The sequence below is a fragment of the Ruditapes philippinarum genome, unplaced genomic scaffold (genome assembly GCF_026571515.1).
Source record: "Ruditapes philippinarum isolate M1 unplaced genomic scaffold, ASM2657151v2 ctg4281_1_1_1_1, whole genome shotgun sequence".
In the NCBI taxonomy this organism is placed as follows: Eukaryota; Metazoa; Mollusca; class Bivalvia; order Venerida; family Veneridae; genus Ruditapes; species Ruditapes philippinarum.
The window spans coordinates 83280-103934 of NW_026853866.1; the positions used below are offsets into that span (position 1 = coordinate 83280).

The 20655-nt window shown below is 29.3% G+C and overlaps 1 protein-coding gene across 1 annotated transcript in view; it reads right to left on the minus strand.

Moving 5' to 3' along the window:
- LOC132738206 (calcitonin gene-related peptide type 1 receptor-like) overlaps positions 1 to 19707 on the minus strand; it is a 94045-nt gene extending 74338 nt beyond the window's left edge. The window contains exons 1-2 of the mRNA XM_060725672.1: positions 19491 to 19707; positions 8594 to 8684 (exon numbers count right to left, since the gene is read on the minus strand). Coding sequence (XP_060581655.1) covers positions 8594 to 8641 — 48 coding nt within the window. The 5' untranslated portion in view covers positions 8642 to 8684; positions 19491 to 19707. The remainder of the gene's footprint in view (positions 1 to 8593; positions 8685 to 19490) is intronic.
- Between the last annotated feature and the right edge of the window lie 948 nt (positions 19708 to 20655).

Consider the following 20655-nt stretch of genomic DNA (forward strand, 5'->3'; position numbering starts at 1 on the left):
TAACCAGTAAAGTTGGAATGTCCGTGTGACTAGATTTCCAACAAAAACAAATTAGAATTTAAAGTTTATTTTTTCCAGAATTATCTTTTCACCATTTTCTAATGTTAAAAAACCAAGAAAGCAAAAAACATTGTTAGAATAAAACATCAGACGTTTGTTTCTTTGTTGTTAGAAAATAGCAAAAATATAGCGCTATTTACAGCTGAATACCTTAAGTCTTATAATAATTTCACACAGACATTTTCTGTTTTTGTTTTTGTTGTTTTTTTGTTTGTTGCAAAGAATAATGTTTACAACGTTTTTTTTTCATATGAATAGCATTGATGACGCATTAATAAGGGTAATAAAGATATTATCGCATGACTGAGTGTTTTCAAGAAAACATTTAGAAAAAACTGTTGTTGTTTTACTCGTCATTACTCGTCATTCCTAGACGTTAAAAACAACAAACTTACGGATATCATTCTTTAACAAAGAATGCATTTATTTACTTATTACAGTTTATTCAGCATGTGGTAACGTCTTGGATACAGAGTTTATTCAGAATTATTTCATTGTTGATTGTGTAGGTTATTAAGACACACTCTCAGATCCGTTTATTGTACTGAAATTGAATGTGAAATTTATTGCTCAAGGAAACCATAAAGGCCCCTGTAGGACTTTGAACCCCACGGGACCAGCAATCCTTGAATTATTAGTCCGACCCGTTAACCAACAGGCCATGCCACTTGTGAAAATGTTTATTCAAATAAGTTTTTTTCTTTTCTTTTTAATGACATATTTAAGTTTTGATGTTATTATTTATATGCTTCGTTTGCTTTTGCCATACTTCACTTGATTACTGTGTAATTGGTCAAACGTGATGAATTTGCTTACGAAAGAAATTAACTTGAGTTTTATTTAATTATGAATAACACGTTTAAAATTTAAAGATTTCTCAAAATTCCATGTTTTATGGCAGCCGTATTATCTCATATAATGTTTCCAGATAAAATACACTGGTGTTTTAGATGTTTTTTTCTTTATTACTTCAAAGATAAATCAAACTGTGATATTAGTAAATCATTACATAATATTATTTTTTTATTAATTGATCAAATACATATTAAAGTTTCAATTTTTAAAATGTACTGCAACAACAACAACAAAAAACAAACACAACAACAACCAAAAAAGAAAGAAAGAGAAACAATTTTTTTACTCGGTCATGAATATTTGTTTTTCAAGGCTAAAAATAATTTGTGCGCAAACAATTTAGATAATCTTACATCCTGTTGCTCTGTACGCCCACTTTAGACAAAACACATTTTAATGCTAATTAATCAACAGTTTTATACAATGAAGCTAATTAAAATTACACTTTTGCCTTTGAAAGGTTTGTTTGTGAAAGCTTAGCACGCAACAATATTCATAATTACAAAAAAATTATCAGTCTCTTCTGAGAGATTTAATTATGTTTTTAACAAGGCTTTTGTATGTTATCGTCGAGAAAGTTAGTCTTGTTTTTGGGGATATTTTTCTCTGTATTCTATAAAGTTATTTGTATTTGATTACACCTTTCTGTACGAATTAACTGATCAATCATTTCCCTTGTGGCTGAGGGGTTGCTTTTAAGGGTTAATGCATCAGAATTGCAGTCGCCATTTATCCCTGCATGCTCGTAAGAGGCGACTAAATGGGTTGGAACTACTGGAGCCTATGTATCTCTTATCTTCAGAAGGTGAGGTGGTTTTGACCCCTTGTGCTGCTTTTAGTTTGTTACAAACGAGGTTAGGCAAAATAACCTTTCCTATATCGGCGCCATATGACCTAAATTGTGTTGCGGCGCCGTAAAACCAAACCAAACAAACACTGCAACAGCGAACATGGGAAGCAAATTGCATAGAATATTCTTTGATGCATTATTTTCATGTGGATAAATTAAACTATTTGTCTTATAGATATATTGAACAAAAATCAAATCTTGACATAGTCCGAGTTTTAAAGTTTGGCAAAGTCAACACTACGTCTGTGTATGAATAAACTTGATATTTCGCCTGGAATTTTACGAAAAACAGATAAACATTTTTTGCATAGTGATATTTAAATTATTCACAGTGCCAACACGTTGCTTACACAAGTTATGATTTACTTTCAAAATTGGCAAGTATAACTTAAAATGCCAATCCATATTCCAAAAAGAAAATAAAAAGTATAATTCTATACCATATATTGCTGCGGGTAATTATGAATATGTTACATGTAACAGAAGTTATCGTGTCTTTTTTTATCATTTTCACTTTGTTTGTCAATGTGATTAAGAAGATAACAAAACAGCTTTTGTTATATATGTACATAAAATTAATGTCTTTTCCCATATGTCTTCTAAAACAAATTCGAGGTCGGTTATATAAACTTGTTTTATATAATGCAACATTATATGGATTTGTTTTCGTTCGAAAGCTAGTATTTTGTTTCCAAATGTACCCTAATTTGTTTAAACTCATTATTAAAAACCTGAATAACGTACTTACCTTAGAGATAAGTAACATCCATGCATACAATTTGAAAATTTCCATCATGAAAAGTAACAAATGACAAGGCAAAAAGCAAATTCTTGTTAAAACTTAATATAAGCTCTCCTTATTTCTAACTCATATCAGTCATATCTTCTTAATGACACTTTCCATCATTCAGCAGATAAATGTATTTGGATGTTGGAAGTCCTCTTAAAGCATCACAGACCTTATCAAGCGCTTATAAAGTTTCCAATAACCAGCAATAAGACGTTTATAAGTGTCCAATATGATAACATGATGTCGATCCTAACAGGGAAAGGAGAATTATTGACAATATAAAATATCTCATTTTTATAAGACATGTTCTGTTAAAAATAACTTTTGCGCTTGATGAAAGAGATTGAGATTTAATAAGCCAGAAATGTGCAGAAACTTTACAGTTAATGCCAAATCTTGCGGGTAACAAACAAATGGCCATTGTAATGAGTTTCTATATTCCGTTTTTGTTACCATTTAAGTCACACGGAAGCTGTTACATGTAATGCATTTTTATGAGTTCAAAGCTTTACTGGGTAAGGAAGACTTTATGCACCGATCCGGGCAATAATCCAGGCCACTGATCTTCCATGTTCTAACTGGATAGTTTCCTTATAAGACAAGATCTTAAGTCCTCGGACGGACATGAACTTATATTGGTACAAATTTTACTTAACCATGATTCAATGTCATGATAAAGTTATGATATTATGTTGAAGCTCACTTCACTCATACATGTTTAGCATTTCAAAAATGATATTAGCGATGAATGTAAAATACATAATGATCGTTCGTGTATGTTTAATGATCGTGTCGTATCATTTTTTAAAGTTGTTCAAATTTGTATTGTGAATGATGATATTGTTAACAGCATTTTGTCTTTCAAACATATCCTTTTTTAAAATAACTTATGCAACAAATACTATTTTAAGAATTTTCAATTATTTAAGTTTGTTAAGACAAAATGCATATATTCGGCCTCATTGTTTACTTATAACCTACCCCTTGTCACCAAGAACATCGGTTACCTAATCTTTTAAGACATTCAAGCCATTGGAAATATATTGTTTGATGTTTAAAATTTTCAAAGCTGGATATTTGATTTAAAGTGCAATGATTCTATTGATAATTCTTAATTAAGACAAAGCTGATGCGTAATTCATGTATACTTTTTACAACCATGCCAGACTTATTTCTCGTTAAACATTGTCATCCTTTCTCTAAAAGGAATATTTAACAATGTCTCTTAAAAGCCAAAAGAAATATTTGCTGTGCATAAGCAGACAAACATTTTGCGAAGACAGGAAGTTTCTATTAGTCTCATTGTGTTGGAAATGTTTAGACACGCAAGAATAAATAGATAAAAAATGTATGAGTTGTAACATATATATTATAAACTAATATAGTACTTGTTGTCTGCATATCCCTGTGCTATAGATTCCTAGTTTGATATAAAGATTATGTAGTACTGTAATGGCAACATTTTGTAATATTGGAATAACCCTATTATTATAACAAACAAACTTGCTAACTTTTTTGAGATATATTTTTGAATTTAAATATAAGTTCAATGATTCAATAGACAATTCTTACGAAACCAAATTGCTTTTAAAATTAAGCCAAACAATTGCACCCAAATATTACAGTAGCTTTGTGTTTTAAACTAAGTAAATCAATGATTGACTTACACATGCAAATAAAAATAAATTATCAATAAATTATTTTAAGATATGAATCGAGTGTTTACCTAATGTTACTTTTTGTATATTATCAGCATCTTCAAATAGTCAATTTTCTTAACATCTCATAATATGTTCTTTATAAGCATGCGTTGCTGAAATACAGATATATTGAAGAAACGAGTTTATCCTGACGCTGAAATAGAACTTTACGAAAACACGTAATAGAAAGAGCACCGAAACACGAGGCTATCTGATTTGTACGAGGGGGCGTAGCCCCCGAGTATAAATCAGATTGCCGAGTGTTTTGGTGTTCTTTCTCTTTTGTATCATAGTCAAACATAAAAACACGTTCCCTGTTGTCACAATTTTAAACCCCGGGAAAAAGTAGCCAATGATCGAGCATCTGAATATGATATTTCTGCCGCTTTCCCTTTCTCTGCCGTCACAATATGTAAACCCAAGCAAAAATGAGCCAATCAACGGGCATGATCTGGAGTGCGGGTAACTGATACCTGCACTCCAGTTACCGCACTGTGCATGTATGTGTATACGATTTAACTCTGACACTTTTTCAACAGAAAGGTCCCCAAACTATGATACAAATCTGTTCTTAGTAAAGCCCAATCTATTGTCAGTGAAGAAATGCATGACCGTAGTGTTACAAACAGATTGCAAATTGTGATTTCTTGAAAAATGAAAGAATACTGCCACAATGAAAGCTGACCATTGGAATTATAACGTCGTGTTACAGTTTATGTAAATATTACACAACTTAAATTGTCGGCAATAACTGAAAATCTTTTTAACGTGTTAAAGCATATGTATTAAGAAACTGTGAATAATCCGTGCAAGGACTTGTAATGAGCACAATATATTCCCCACAGAAACACATTTATCACAATTAATAATATGCTGATTATGCATGAAATCGTACAGAAAAGTTAGAGTTAGCATGTTTTATTTTATTAGTTATGCATAATAGGTTAATGTGCACCCAATAGATGAATTTAATGTATTTCTAATTTAACATTTTGTGGCATGAATTTAAAGCTGATACTGGTACGGATGTTGAAAAATGAAATGTTGAAGTATGAGAGCAAATTAGCTTTTGCATTATGACTAAAACGGAAGCCAATCTGCAATGAACGCTGAGAAATAATATAATTTAACGTGTAGTCCATATGACCTTTGTGCGAACTTAATTTGAAGTCAAATGTAGTGTGTCGTTTTACCTTTTATCTCTGAAAATTTAATTCGTCGTTGATTGACATTTAAAAAAAAACCTTCTCTCTTTTGACAGTTTTATTGTTTATTAAATATAATCTTTAATACAAATAAAAAGTGTTAAATTTACTTAATATAAAACTATAATAATATATATTAATATAAAATTTATATAGTATAAAAATTCATTTTTATCGGAAATATTATTAATTTACACTTGTTGACTAGACAGTTTTAAATGTTGACTGGTTCATATAAGGTGATTGTTATATATGCCGTTGAATTTCCATAGCATAAATATTATATTTGATAAAAATCTTCAGACAAAAATTTCCATATTGAAAACATTACACCGTCTGACAATGTGACTGATATTATGGTTAAAAATAATATTTGTTCAAAGTATATGATTGTATTGTTTAAAACAAAATAAAAACGAAATGCAAACATACAATTATGATTTTGTAATCTTTGCAAATGAAATTATTTTAAAAATTCTATTTATTTTTTTCAATATAATTTTTCATTAATTATTTCAAAGCAATTTTAAGTGCAAAAATATCACATCTGATTCTATCTAGACATGTATATTTTGTTAAATTCCTTAACGTATGTTTTTTTAGTATAGGGCACCAAACGTATGTTTTTCACATAGGCGCGTATCTGCTATACTAAGGTTGTTTATAACATTGCAACTCTCAGCTTTAAAGAGTTCTACTTTTGTTCACTGACAGCATAAGATTTGAGAAAAAAAATCTTACATTGATTAACTGGGTCACTTAAACGCAAAATTGAATATAAAAAACGAATAATAAAAAATACATGCTCAGAATTAAATTGAAAATTGATATGCAATACGAGTCTTAGCACATTTCAAATTTACGGCGTTTTTTACTTTATCCTCCTGAGGATTTTCTGCATATTACAAATGGTTATTCTAAGAAATAATCAGAGTCAGCGGTTGATGGGAAATTTTGTACACAATTTATTGGTATAGAGGTAAAGGGAATGGTATTAAAATCTCTCAACATATTTCCAATCCCGTCATATCAAAAACATTGACCTTTTTTCTAAATGATGTAATCCTAAGAAACTTTCTTACTGGTGGAGACCGCGATAAAGCAAACTTAACACAATAGCTCAACTATTCTCTTAAAGCTGTCAAATATACAATTCAGCATAATTATTTAAAAGAGACAAATACTCACTGTAAAGGAACGCGTGTTAGTTAACTAAAAAATAAATTCACATATGTAGACACACAATTCATGCATTATATTTCATTGGACTTTTAATAAACAATCAACAATCAAGGCGATACTCTGTAAAACTGTAGTAAAGGAAACTTCCGAAAATATTTATTTCAATAAAATATCCGCGATGATATATGAACATGGTCTCAAAGGTTCTATAAATAAAAACACACATTTTTCTTATGAAAATATGTTTCCTCCAATGGGAATTGCTAACAAATAGAGGAAGCTTTACGTTAGCAAAGCGAGAACAATAATTATTATTTACAATATTGTACACGCAATATATCATTGTTCGAGTGTCGTTATTATCTGAAAAACACCGAAACTGTAAAGTGATCTAATGAAGTATTTTCAAGTCAAAAATTAACATTCTTAGCTTGCCAATCCTGTAGACGTATCAACTAGACGTCTAAAAATTTACTATCAAAACTTTGCATTAAAATTTAAACGAATGTGTTACCCTTTTAAAAAATATACGTTGGATATAATTAATTATATCAAATATAAAATAACATATAGTCCGATAGGATGTTATATATTTAATATGATTATATATTCATTTCTCGTTAATTTGTACAATACTAAATACAAATATCAACTTCAGACCAACTTTTTAATGAACATAATGATTCTTTTTGCAATTAAATACGCCTGAAATAGCGAATGTTGTATTTTCTAGTCCCTGTTAGAAAAGCATATAGAACGAACACTGTACAACCTAATTAACAAAAATCAAGACATTTTAATCATCCACTTCATTTAACTACTGTTTAATTATACTGCTGGTACTAAAAATGTGACCATTTCTTGCACGAAAATATTTCCCCAACAATTGAATACACTGAAATTACTGTTGTAAACATTATAACAATCACAAGTAGTGCATTTGGTAAGGAATATTCATATCATTTACTAAAGCATGATGTCAGATGTATCCATATCTAATACCGACATTGTGCCGTCAAGAAGCATAGTATTGGTCATTTCCATGTTAACATTTCGCGCTAAGTTTGTAGAGACATATATTTTTTTCTGGCTGACCTTAAATCGGTTCTAAAATTACTATTCATTTGTATTTTTGGGAATTACTACATAACTGTATGTTTATAATTTCATAATACATTTTCTTATCTTTTTTGTTTTTATTTCAGCAGGGAGAAAGTAAAAGTTGTTTCTTTGAAAAGACTGTTTTATAGTTTAGGACTAAATGTAAGCCATTCGCAAATTCTACCGAAAATAATTATTGCCATGCTTAACATCTGACTTAACTATGAGGCTCTTAATTAAGCATGAATGCAATATGGATTTGATGCTGGCGAACATTGGTTATAATTGTTCCAAACTGAGTAGAATGCACAATAGTTCATATGTGCTATGCTGTATCATGGTATTTTTCTCTCAAAGTGCATTTTTCTCTCGTATATCTAAATAATCCGTTATTTTTTCATTTGATAAAAAAACTTACTTAACAGTTTAAAACAAATTACATTTATACGAATGGTTGAATTTCTTCCATATATTCAACCCAGTGATAATTTACTTTCAGATAATCTTTGTCCAACATGATTAAACTATATATATTTTTCAACATCCCCCAAAAAATACAAACAAAGAAACTCAAGTTTTAAACATGGTTAAGAGGTCAAAAAATCTTATCGATTAGAGCATGCGATTTTGTTTAAATCAGCAATTGAATCTATGATGTGTTATATGTTTTAAATACTGAAACGCAAAGCTATTGTAACAGAAAAATCATAATTATCATTCTTATGGTATTTCATAGTAATAATTTCGTTTTGTTAAAAAGTAATCTTTTAATTCCCATGTCCTATATATGTCCAATGTTGTTGGACAGCAGGTTATGACAAATATCATGCAATGATATCAAGGTTTTTACCTTTGACAGAAAAATAATCCACAAACTTCTGAAGAGAACGTTCTTCATTATAAATATCCAGCCTTCATTAGAAATCGTGTTCCACAGATATCTAAAATATATAAAAATAACTTTTAAAATATATTTTGTAATTTCAGCAAATGTTTTCCGATTATATCGACAGAAATGCAATATCAATTTTAAATACTTAGACTTTGCAAACAGTGATTCAGTAAGACATTTTGTGCACTGACAACAGGTACAAGGGCGAAACAATAACCTCCTTTGGCTGTACCACTGGGAAAACAAGTGAGAAATTGAATCAATCAATTTAAATTTTCATAGGATTGTAGTAATAGAAACCGGTATGATTCTAGAATCATAGTATTTTGTAAAGTTTAGAATATGGCATGAAAGAGTAGAGCATTTGAGTGTTATAAATTTATCTAGAACTGTTTCTAATTTACAGTGTAATATCATGTAGCAATCACACGAAATCGATAGAAGACTAATTCGCATTTTTAGTCCAATAAGGTCTGCAAAAACACGAGTACTCAAGCCTGCAAGGCGTAGGATTTAATAGGATCTAAGGATTCTGCAGATATGATATTTATTCACGAAAAAGGTGCATTAGCGTTTTTATTGCATACAAGTATAAAGAATAAGTTTTAAATCGGTTATTTCGCGTATCGTTATCTGTATGTCGTATAACGAAAGCATTGCTTGTGACATGCTTTCCGGGTTTGTAATTTGATAAAAAAAACTACCAATTGCAAGGCCGTCATTGCATTAAGCTGCTTGTGCCATGAAACACGCATATTATAGGACATGACAAGAACAAGACTTGACCACGAGATTTTATACGTAATGCATGTTTTCTACCCCGTAAATGTTCTTCTGCGCTTTTTATACGATCCTGTTTATTATTGAATAAGTGCTAGAAATTTAGGCAGAACATGGCTTCAACTTAAATAACAACAATTATTTTGATTGATTACTTTGCGAAAACATTTTGTGAAAAAATACTATTTAACATCGCATTTTGGTCGTCAAGAAAACAGGCTCTATTCGCTGGTATAAAGTGTATGTAAAGAAATAGGAAAGTGCTGATAAGATGAATGTTTTGTTATCTCTAGATACCGAATGTCAATGATCTAACAAATTCAAATTTTATCTATTGACGTTATATGCATACCTACTTCCTACACGTGATGATCAACAGTAATCGTTATTTACCACATTTTGACTAAATGCATAAGAATGCAAGGTTTATTGGCGAGGAAATAATCAAACATGCACATTTTGCATAACATATCCTGCACTGTCGAGCTTGCGTAGAGACTACTAAAAGGTACACGTAAGTTTTAAACATCAAAAGGAAATAATTAGAAATAATTAATCTATGTCTGATAAACACGATTGAAAGGGAATATAAGCTTTGAGACAGACATTAATTAATTATTTATGAGAATCTATGCTATTAATCTTAACTTCACCATGCTATCAATTAGAGTTCTTGGTATTATACAATACTATCTGTCACTGTTACATCTTCAAACAAAAGTATTTGAAATAAAGGTCAAGGACTAGAATAATCAACACAGTATTTTTTTTGAATATTTGGGAAAATGCAAAGATGCACCTCTAAGTTTTAAGTTTATCTTTTGCCGAATACAAAGAGTAATGCTTTCTTCTGTGTTTGTAAGTTTTGTTTGGTTTGTTGTTGTTGTTTGTTTCTGTTTAGTTTTTGTTTTATTTATTTATATTAATTAATTAATTAATTAATTAATTACAATGCGAGGATATGTTTATCATTTGATAATAAATCAATAATAATATGTTAAGGATAATTCTAGCAAAAGCAATTATAAATTTGTAGACTAAAGTTTCCTATTATATGTTTTATTATTTGTTGGTTTGTGCTGCTAATCTTCAAATTTAAATGATTTCAATGAATATTTTGAATGCACTCAGACAATTGAACAAAAAGCACTGGCGTCAGTTGTAAAATTTCTTAATACTCTTGACAATAGACGTATTGTTGCTTGGGCGGCCATGAAATGAAATGTTGAAAATACTTGCAAAGATAACCATAGACTGAGATGAATTGTTTGTAAACAGTTATCATAATTAATTGGCAACACTTGTTTTTTTCAAATCTGCCAAAATACAATATATATCAAAACGCAAAACTTTTATATTCAATAAGACATAACAAATTATGTTTAGACGAACCGAAAGATTACATTGACATATATAAATTGCATTCTAGCAAAAGCATCCGTTTGTTAAGCAGAAAAAGATGATATGTCAAATTCTTATTCCTGTGCGTATCTAGTATGCACTGATTATTTTACGTTATATTAACAATAGAATCTGCAGCCACACGTTCAAAAATATAACTTATTAAAATTAGATTAAAATGAATTTCATAACAAAACATCATACCCTTCAAATGTTGTAATAATTAGTGTAAAACATAATAAAACATATAATATATTATAAATTTAAATTGGCGTCAATTGACTGTTGATATATAGTGAAGAGTTTGTACGTATATAAACTAGAATGAGGTAGATATTTGTGACATTAATAAGATCTATTGTACTTATACCTCAATTTGTCTGACATGTACATTGTATATTGTAGTTAATGTTTTATATGTCTTGACTAATTAAGATTTATTGAATATTACTTTGGCACTAATAAGGTTTAATTATTTCTAGATGTTGAACAAAAGACAAAAATCAAAATGTCTTTAAAGTTTTATAATTTTAATTTTATCATTCATATTTGTAATATTTATATAAATCATAATTAATCCAGTAATTGTTATGATCTTATAAATAATTATAATTGTTATACCATTTGCTTCTTGTTAACTGTTCATCTCTTAATCTGATACAAAATAAAATATTACCAAACATTATATACAATGCAGTGACGTCACTGTATTGAATAATATATGCATGCAATGCACAAAACAATGTTTTTAACAGACATATCGCATGAAAAATAAGTAAATGAGTTAATAATAGAAATTTGGATATTGTTTATTTACATGATTAATTCTTTTCCGTTGGTTATTGATCTGAATCTGAATCATTACACCTACTTTGTCTGCCGTTCTTTCGCTCAGTGGATTTTTATTTACTAATACTGTATATAACAAGTTTTCATCGTTTCCATTAACTGGCATTCTCATTTTACAAAGCGTAGTGTGTGAATATTTTGAAAAAGTGTTTAATACCCATCTTAATACTTTATTGGTATTAACTTGAATTTTTCAAATAAGTGTATGTTTTTTTTTTCGTGACTTGGTTCAACCTCATTACTTGCTCATTTCTTTGTATTTATCATAAATGTTTTTCTCTGACTATATAACTGTTTATAAAAATTTTCTGATGTTGACCAATAACATGGTGATATTGATATTTATTTGTTAAATTACAAGAAACATAAGGTTATTGAATTTAATATTTAAATCTTGATTTCACATAATTATAAAGGACTTGTTGTACATATAATTAAAATATAATGTATATAGGTCAATGTAAAGCAAATCTATTCAATAAAATTTTAATGTTTAACGACTATTAAGGATGGTTTAGGTAATCATTTATTCATTACATTGTTTAAGTTGCTTTTAACGATCGACAATAATGGTATCATTCGCAAGCAAATATTTAAGCTTTTATGCCAAGACGTTCAAGTGTTTCCTTGATGCTCTTAAATCTTATTTCAGACATCAATAACCTATTTCTACTCAACCTCAAAATGACAGTAGTAAGCTAGAACGTACTTTTTTAGAATTCATTTCAAATAAAATATAAACAAATTTTAAGATATTTTGAGTCTCTAACAATATGTTAATCTACATTTTTCGTAACGTTTAATCAATATGATTTCTGGGTCAATGTCTATAGCTCATTGACAAGAATATTCATACATGTTTAGAAAAAAAGCGGAGTGATGTTAGAAATGAAAAACACAAGTAATATTAAGTGTTTTAATTTCTAATTTTTGTTTATTTTCTTGGAAAAAATAGAGCGAATACGACTCTCTACATAGCTTAACTTAACTCAATGGACATAATTTGATTGCGCTCAAGATTGTTACCATTAAAGCAGCACGCCTCCAGATTCATGCTAGTTTTCATTAAAATTTGAAGATGTATTGAACAGTATAACATTGTGCAGTTACAAAAAGAATGCAATTTACACATTATCAACGGCACTTACAACCCACGTTAATTATCATAAGAGGTCAAAATATGATTAAATAGCCCTTACTGCATTAGTAACGCAGTAGGAATATAGTTATAAACACTGAAAAATTGGTCATTAATCGCACATAACATGTAAATTATTACTAGAATTTTGAATCTTTATACTTTTCCAAAAATCTTAGTACATTTTTTCAGGTTTGATTTTATCAAAATATTTTTGCTCATATTATTTTCGACTCATTAAATGGATAGACAAGTTTGTTTTACCTTGAATTACATATGAAAATTATATTGTTGAAATACCTACTGAGGAAACGTAAAGAATAAACATATAAATTTAAGCACATTAAATGTTTTTACAAAGTATGGGACCAAGTGTTAATGCTGTATACCAAATATCAAGAGGCTGTGATAATTAGTTGCTGCGAAAACTGTTACGAAAATGTCCTACAATTGACCAATAATGTCAAAATTTAACTAAGTCAGTTCAAAATATAACTAAGTGAGGTAACAGAAAGTGGATGAGCGACAGATATAAAATCCAATCCTACGGCATGGGACCACGTGTTAGTTCTGTATACAAATATCTAGTTTCTGAGAAAATTGTTATGAAATTTCCTACCATTGACAATTTATGTCGAACATTTAACTAAGTCGATTTACAGGAAGTGAATGACTGACAGACCTGATATCAAATAATAACGGTATGGGACCACGTATTTATGTTTTATACAAAATATAAAGAGGATGTAATAAGTTGTTGCTGAGAAAACTGTTACAAAAATCTTTCCTCAATAAATTCTATCTTAGCCGTGAATACCTTGCGCACAATAGAGTGTCTTCAATAGAGTGTCTTTATATATAAGGCAATATTACATAAGTTATATATGCCTGTCGTTTGTGTTCTTGTTTAATTTAACCATCAACACCAATGTTCTTACACAAAGTATCTTGTCATCTTTTTTCGGCGCTGATATGGCAAAATTTTGTTAAAATGAACAAAATTGAACAATGATCTTGTGACACATTAACAAATAAACATTAAACAGAATAGTTTTACTTGAGAACGAGAAGTTTTTATGTTTTAACTGTTTTTGACATGTATGAAATATAATGGATAATTGATTCTATAACATGTTGAATAATAATAAATTACATTTGTTTTACCGACAAAATCAAATAGTACGAATGATAATACCTACTCCATAAACTAATGGTGTTCCTCTAACGTGCAATGGTTTGAATGGTATTATTGACATAATTTAATAATGTTTAACAGGACGTTTACCATTATTTGTTTTTTGTTAAAGAGTCTATCCTAAAGTATGAAAACAGGAAAGGCGGTATTCAACGAACGCATTCCACAACACAACCTAGCAACAAAGACCACCGACAAGAAGCGCAGCAAGAGGAGCATTTTTTTCTCATATCGCGGCAATTGGTCTACATTATTTGTAATTATCATTTCATCCACAAATAACGTACATCTTCTCCAGCATGATTTCTGAAACAGCGGTGAGAAACAAATGACCATTACACTCAACTATCAACTATCACGGAGACATTTCGCTTCATCTGAGGATTGATCCCCGGACTACTAATCATATGCTTTTTCTGTTGTGTTGCACTTTCAGAGCTACGATAAAATTTCATGCAATCAATAATCACATGTCCTGTAATATAATTGCATGTCTATTTAAGTATGTCTTTTGCATCGAATTCACGTATTAAAAAGTTATATTATACATTGTTATATCAATGTGTTTGAACGTTGGGTAAGCATTGTAAACTTGCATTAAATTATAGCTTTAAAGTCAACGAAAAGAGAACAAAAATAAGACGCAAGTTAGCAGAAGAAAACACACGCAACTTTTAACACAAATTCCAACTGTGATGTATTGCGTGTTGCTTTCAAAATAGTTCACCAAGCTACGTAGATATGCCTTGTCTATAGAGGTTAATAAGAGTTCATGTTTGTCATTTGTGACTTTCAGGATATATGGTAAATTATTTCACAGCGAGAAATATGTATTTATATGGCAAATCTAATTGGTTGAGGTGTGTACTCAAGTCATTCTATATAAGTTTATACTTAATGCACCTCAAAGGTCTTTAGTAACCAGGCGAAAATCCTTATGAATAGGTAAAAGTCCATTGCTCAAGCAAAAAAAGAATGAGCCATATAAATCTTCCTTGAACAAAAAGAAATAGGGAAGGGTTACAAATAGAAGGAATAAGTAAACTGAAACATGTAATAATTACGTATGAAGTATTCCATTTCTTAAACACATAAACTGCTGAAGATTTAATATTGACTTTTTCAGGTTAAATTTTCCGCACTATTCATAGTCAATTTTGATATTAAGATAAAAATGTAAAATTGGTTAGTAAAGACCTAAGCCTCACTTACTGGCGCTATAATTGGGGTAGCGAAGGTTAAACACTTTTGTTCCAAAAGGTTAAAGGTTAAGTTTCTAAAATGTATTATAAAAAATATAAAGATTTATTTTTGTACACAGAAATACTACTAAATTTCAAATAAGCATTTGAAATTAAAACTGGTGATCACATGCCCACATCAACTTAATCAAATCAACCGTTTTTGATTTTAATCTATTTTAGTGGTTGCACCATTTATTTTGTTCGAGAACTAAATCACTTTCAAGCTGAAAACAAATAGGTTGTGTGATAGACTTAAAAGTTTCACATACATTTTATTAGTCTATTTAATATTTTGACAAACAGATGTCAGAAATACTTTAAGCGATAAACTTTATTGACAAAAGTTTAAAATGATTTTACTTAAATATTTTTTTTTACATTACAAAAACTTTTATGTAAAACCTGCTTGACTAATAAGTAAACTGTTACTGTAAGTGTGCTTCAAAAGAAACATTTACCTTCAAATTTGTAGTTTTGGGTAATAAAATAATAAATAATTGTTTACTCTCAAGTAAATGAAATTCAATATGACTTGAAGCAGCAGCACACATTCAAATAAATTATGGAAATAAAAATACTGTTGTAATGAGGAAAGAGTATGTAGATTTCATTCAATGGCTTTATATAACTTAAGGTACTTTATATAATTAAAATAGATTACATACAACTTATAGAATTTTACAAATGCGAGCGATAAATTGCTAACCTTAAGTTCCTATTTTGTATAATATTTATATAAATTATTTCATAGCAATACTTTTCGAGACAACGGACAGCACATTTGTCATATGTTACCTACCACAAGGAACAATACCTTTCCAGACGATATATTATTCATTCTTCAACATGCCTACATATTAATTATATGATAGATAACAGAGAGGGAAAAAGAACGAAATGCATTGTAAATACACGCTACTTGTAGTTGCAGATATAAGAATGATCAGTTTAAATAATCTTTTGCTTTTCGTTTGTAAAAAAAGCGCAATCGTTTAGCATTAAAGCTAATTTTAAAAGCAAGTACAAAGAATAGTTATTCGCTTTTATCATACAAATATGATTTATATAAATGAAAATTGTTATTATTATCCGGGAAATATGAAACACTTATCGATACGTACAATTCTTATTTAAAACTCCATAGCAATTGCTACAACAACACTAATGGATGTTCAACAAGTATCAATAAAGAGGTATTCCCAAATTATACTAAAAGCAAACAGAACAATTGATTTGTCTGTGTTGTTACAAGAAACTGTCATGAAGGATGAATAGATAATATTAATTCTTAATATTAACAAATATTGTTACTTGTTAAAAGGTTTGGTACGAAGTTGACAATTCTTGATATTTAAAAAATTTGAAATGAGTTTATAATCTACCGGGTGCCTTCATGCTTTGGAAGGATCCATTAAACAGACAAGTCAGGCTATTTCAAAATTAACGTTTTTTATAACATGATTTAATTAGTGAAAGAATATTTTATTACATTCATCTTTGAAAAAATAAACCGAATAAGACAATATTAAAGAAAAACCATAAAAAGCTCATTGTAGTCTAAATATATATTTACAGAGTTACTGTGTTGTTTTTAGAAGTAACATTTACACACGAAAAGAGCAGTTATTATATACAGAACAGGGCAATATAAACAAATTAATAGTTTGTTCCCGCTCTGGTTCGTTTTATTAGATTTTTGGCTACACTATTGACACTTTGTATGTTTCAACAGCCGGTGGTTAGAAATGTGTATGCTCTATCGTCTTAGATACTGTTTGATGTGATGTAAAACTACCGAAAATGTAGACATTAGCTACACAAATAAATGTTTGAAATTTTATAATTTGGTTCAGAAGATAAATCAGCAGATGTGTTTTTACAGTTATGTCATTACAATCCATACCTGTTTATTTTTCACCACTTTTCTTACCTGTGTACAATGAATAAACAAAAATAGGTTACAGACAAAATGACCGTTCTCTAAGACGTTCACCTAATATCAGGAATGATGAAATGATCGAGAAAGAAAGATTAAAAGGAAACAAATTAATAATATTTACAACTTATTAGTTCCTTTCAGAAGCAAATTAAACATCTTTTATGATAGTTTTGGTTTAAAGAGCATTTGTCATTAAATATAAAACTATCTATATCAATAATATCGTGAGACAATATCATTATTTCTTTAACTGCCAACACAACAAGCCAGGTTCTTTGTTACAAAAGGAATACAGGCAAACACACATACAAAAATCCACTGTACTAGAAGAATTGAATAATTATTAAATATGAAAGTATGTCAGTAAATATCTGTTTTGAAAGATAACTAAAATTGCGATAACCTTCATCCGAATAAATTAGTACAAAGTAAGAAATAAGTTTGGCATTAAATTTCCCAAAGCCACTTTATCTGTAATTACACCCTATACACTTTGTGTGTTTTGTAGACAGAAATAATTTGCAAATAAAAATATTCTTCATAAATTGCCTCCCTTTACAAAAACTATTTCTTTCTAATAAATTACATTTGCATGGTATATTCAAAGAGCCTTATTATAAACGATGACTTATTCCTGTGTAGGACTTCAAAAGACTGGGAAATAAACTATCGACTATTGACAAGAGTAACTATATCGTGTTCTGTAATTTCAATGCTTAAAAATGAATAGCTATAGCATTAATATAAAGCTAGATAAATAAGAACACAGGTTTTACTTATTATTGATTCCAGATTGTGGCTAAGAATTCCATGTATCTCAAATATATTATAAATAACCAATATTAATCTGTTATAAGTTACAGAAAAGACATGTTATATGAAACAAGTTTGGCAAATAAAGGATAGTTACTAAAAATATAAGGTGTTTGCCTGTTATTCATCAAAAGAAAGATTAATAAATTTGACTATAATTTAAAGTTATATTCTTGCATACAAATTGCGAAATCAGTTAAACGTGAACCAAGAAGGAAACATGCTCTAACGATAAAATCAAGGGAGCATGGCCCATTGTTGCACGTTTTACAAATGTGTGACTCAGTGCAAAATGTTAAAAACAGGAAACAACAATGACGACCCCGATTGTTTCATTTTCAAAATAAAACTTTCAAATGACATCACATTAGGACTAAAAAAGCATGTCGAATACGAAAACAACGAAACGCTGAATAAGTGAATCAAATGTGTCTTTTTTATGCAAGAATAACGTTGAAACGCAACATCTCAATAACATCCAGTATCTTTAGATCTACAAGGATGCTTATAAATGTTTGTTAGATAATATTGAAATTCAAAATTTTAGACGTATAATGTATGAACCTCACTTTTAAGCTGACTTATATATACCGTAAATAGTAAATAACAGAATATTTTGAATTTGTTGATTACTTAATTACAACTGATTCCCTACATGTTACAAATGAGGACCAATATCAGCCAGTTTTATCAAAGCCTACACTGTTCGCTATTCAATCAGTACATGCTTTTAAAATCTCACAAAAACTTATAAATCGTTTCGTCCAGACTGAAAGATGGATAAGTCCATTTAAGATATATGTCGTGGAATATTCAAGAAACCTAAACTGATACACGCTCGACAGGTCATAAACTAACTAGAAATATGCTTATCATGATATCCAGTTGTCGTACGTAATGCTTAGCCATTTTCTGATTCGGTAGACCGGGAAATGACACACACTGAAAAGTCTGCCTTATGCCTCTCAGTGAACAGTTTTGATAACTTAATCATCATGAAATTATTCGGAACATATGGTTTGGGGAATACCACTATCGCAAATGACATTGTTTTTTTTAAATAATTATAATAAAATTGATTTAATGTACAAAAGAAGATTTATAATTTAGTAGGTGTTTCGTTTAAGATCTTGTTTTTGTACAGTCTTGAATATTGTGCATTTTCACAGATGATTTTGCACAGTGTTTATGCCAAAAAATAGATAAAGCCTGACTTTGCACCTATAAACTTCAACTTTCAGAAACTAGAAGATGATCTCTTTTTTTTCTTTTAAAACAAAAACAATACGAATAAGTGCTTTATTCAATTTTCAAATTATTTTTGAATGTATAAAAGGACATAAATACCACATAATTAAGTAATGTAATTATGCCATATTCCGTTAAATCTTCACATAACTAGGATGTGGTTTATTTATCTCAAGACACCAAGCTGTTTACACTTTTAGCAATAATACACAACCCCTTGAATAAAATCTTCTAAAAAGCATATTTACCTTAAACATCAAATTAATCCGCACTATGTTACAAAGACTTATCTTCATATTTTATATCCAGTCTTCATGACGAAATCAGGTATTTTAACGCAATAACCAACAATATCAAATGAATAGTATTTAAAAATATTATTTTTGTTTCTCTCACGTTCCCTACTTCCTTGCTTCTAGAAAATAGCAAAAGTTACGCTTGAAGCTTTAAGGAAGACTATTACATACACTTTCAATAGTTTCGCGGTGGAAGAGTTTTGCGTTTTATCTATGGATGCTTTACATGCCATTGGCGCTATGTGAGTTTCCAATAACAACTTTGAAAATATCAAAGCTACCTTTCTAGCATCTCATACAGCAATAAATTAATTTAATTTATTAGACAAATGCCAATTCCATACGCCCTTTTCTTAGCTTATACGATTGATATAACTTTGAAATTTTATCACATTTACGCAGACTATGCAGTATTTGTTAATGTAAATTTCACATTTAATTAATATGTGATACCACCTGTCTTATATATCACTTACGGATAAAACGACATATTATCATTGTTTATAATACTGCACGATTGTAACGCAGATTTTTTTTGATAATTGTAAGGTATATATCATTTATAATCACGGCTTTTTTTCGTATTTAACTACAGCTATAAACAGTTACCCAGTAATTTAAATTCGTTATATTGTATAGCAGAGTAAAAACGGTTGTTTGCCTTGCGGCTCGTATGATATAACCTTTCAAACGTTTACATATCAATAAGTTTGTATAACTAACAATATAAATCCGATTATATAAATTTACTTAAAAACATTCATAAGTAAGATGTTCAAAACAATTTTCATATCTGTTACATGTAGACATAGCCTCTGCATGGTATGTATAAATGACCCACACAGCATATTATATTTGTTTATGTGCATTTTAGTTTGGAGCATTTATTTTGAATTCTTCGGCACAGACAAGGAAACCGTATATTTATGTCTAAAAGAACAAAAGAAGATCGTTACAAATAAACTAGAACAATAATCTTTCAAGTCTAATGGAATGACAAAAAATCTATATACATATTTTAAATAATTTTACTGGTTTATTAATATTAACAATAGGATTCTATCCTAACTAATGATAAAATTACCCCTATATTCAAATAACACGTCCATTTATTACA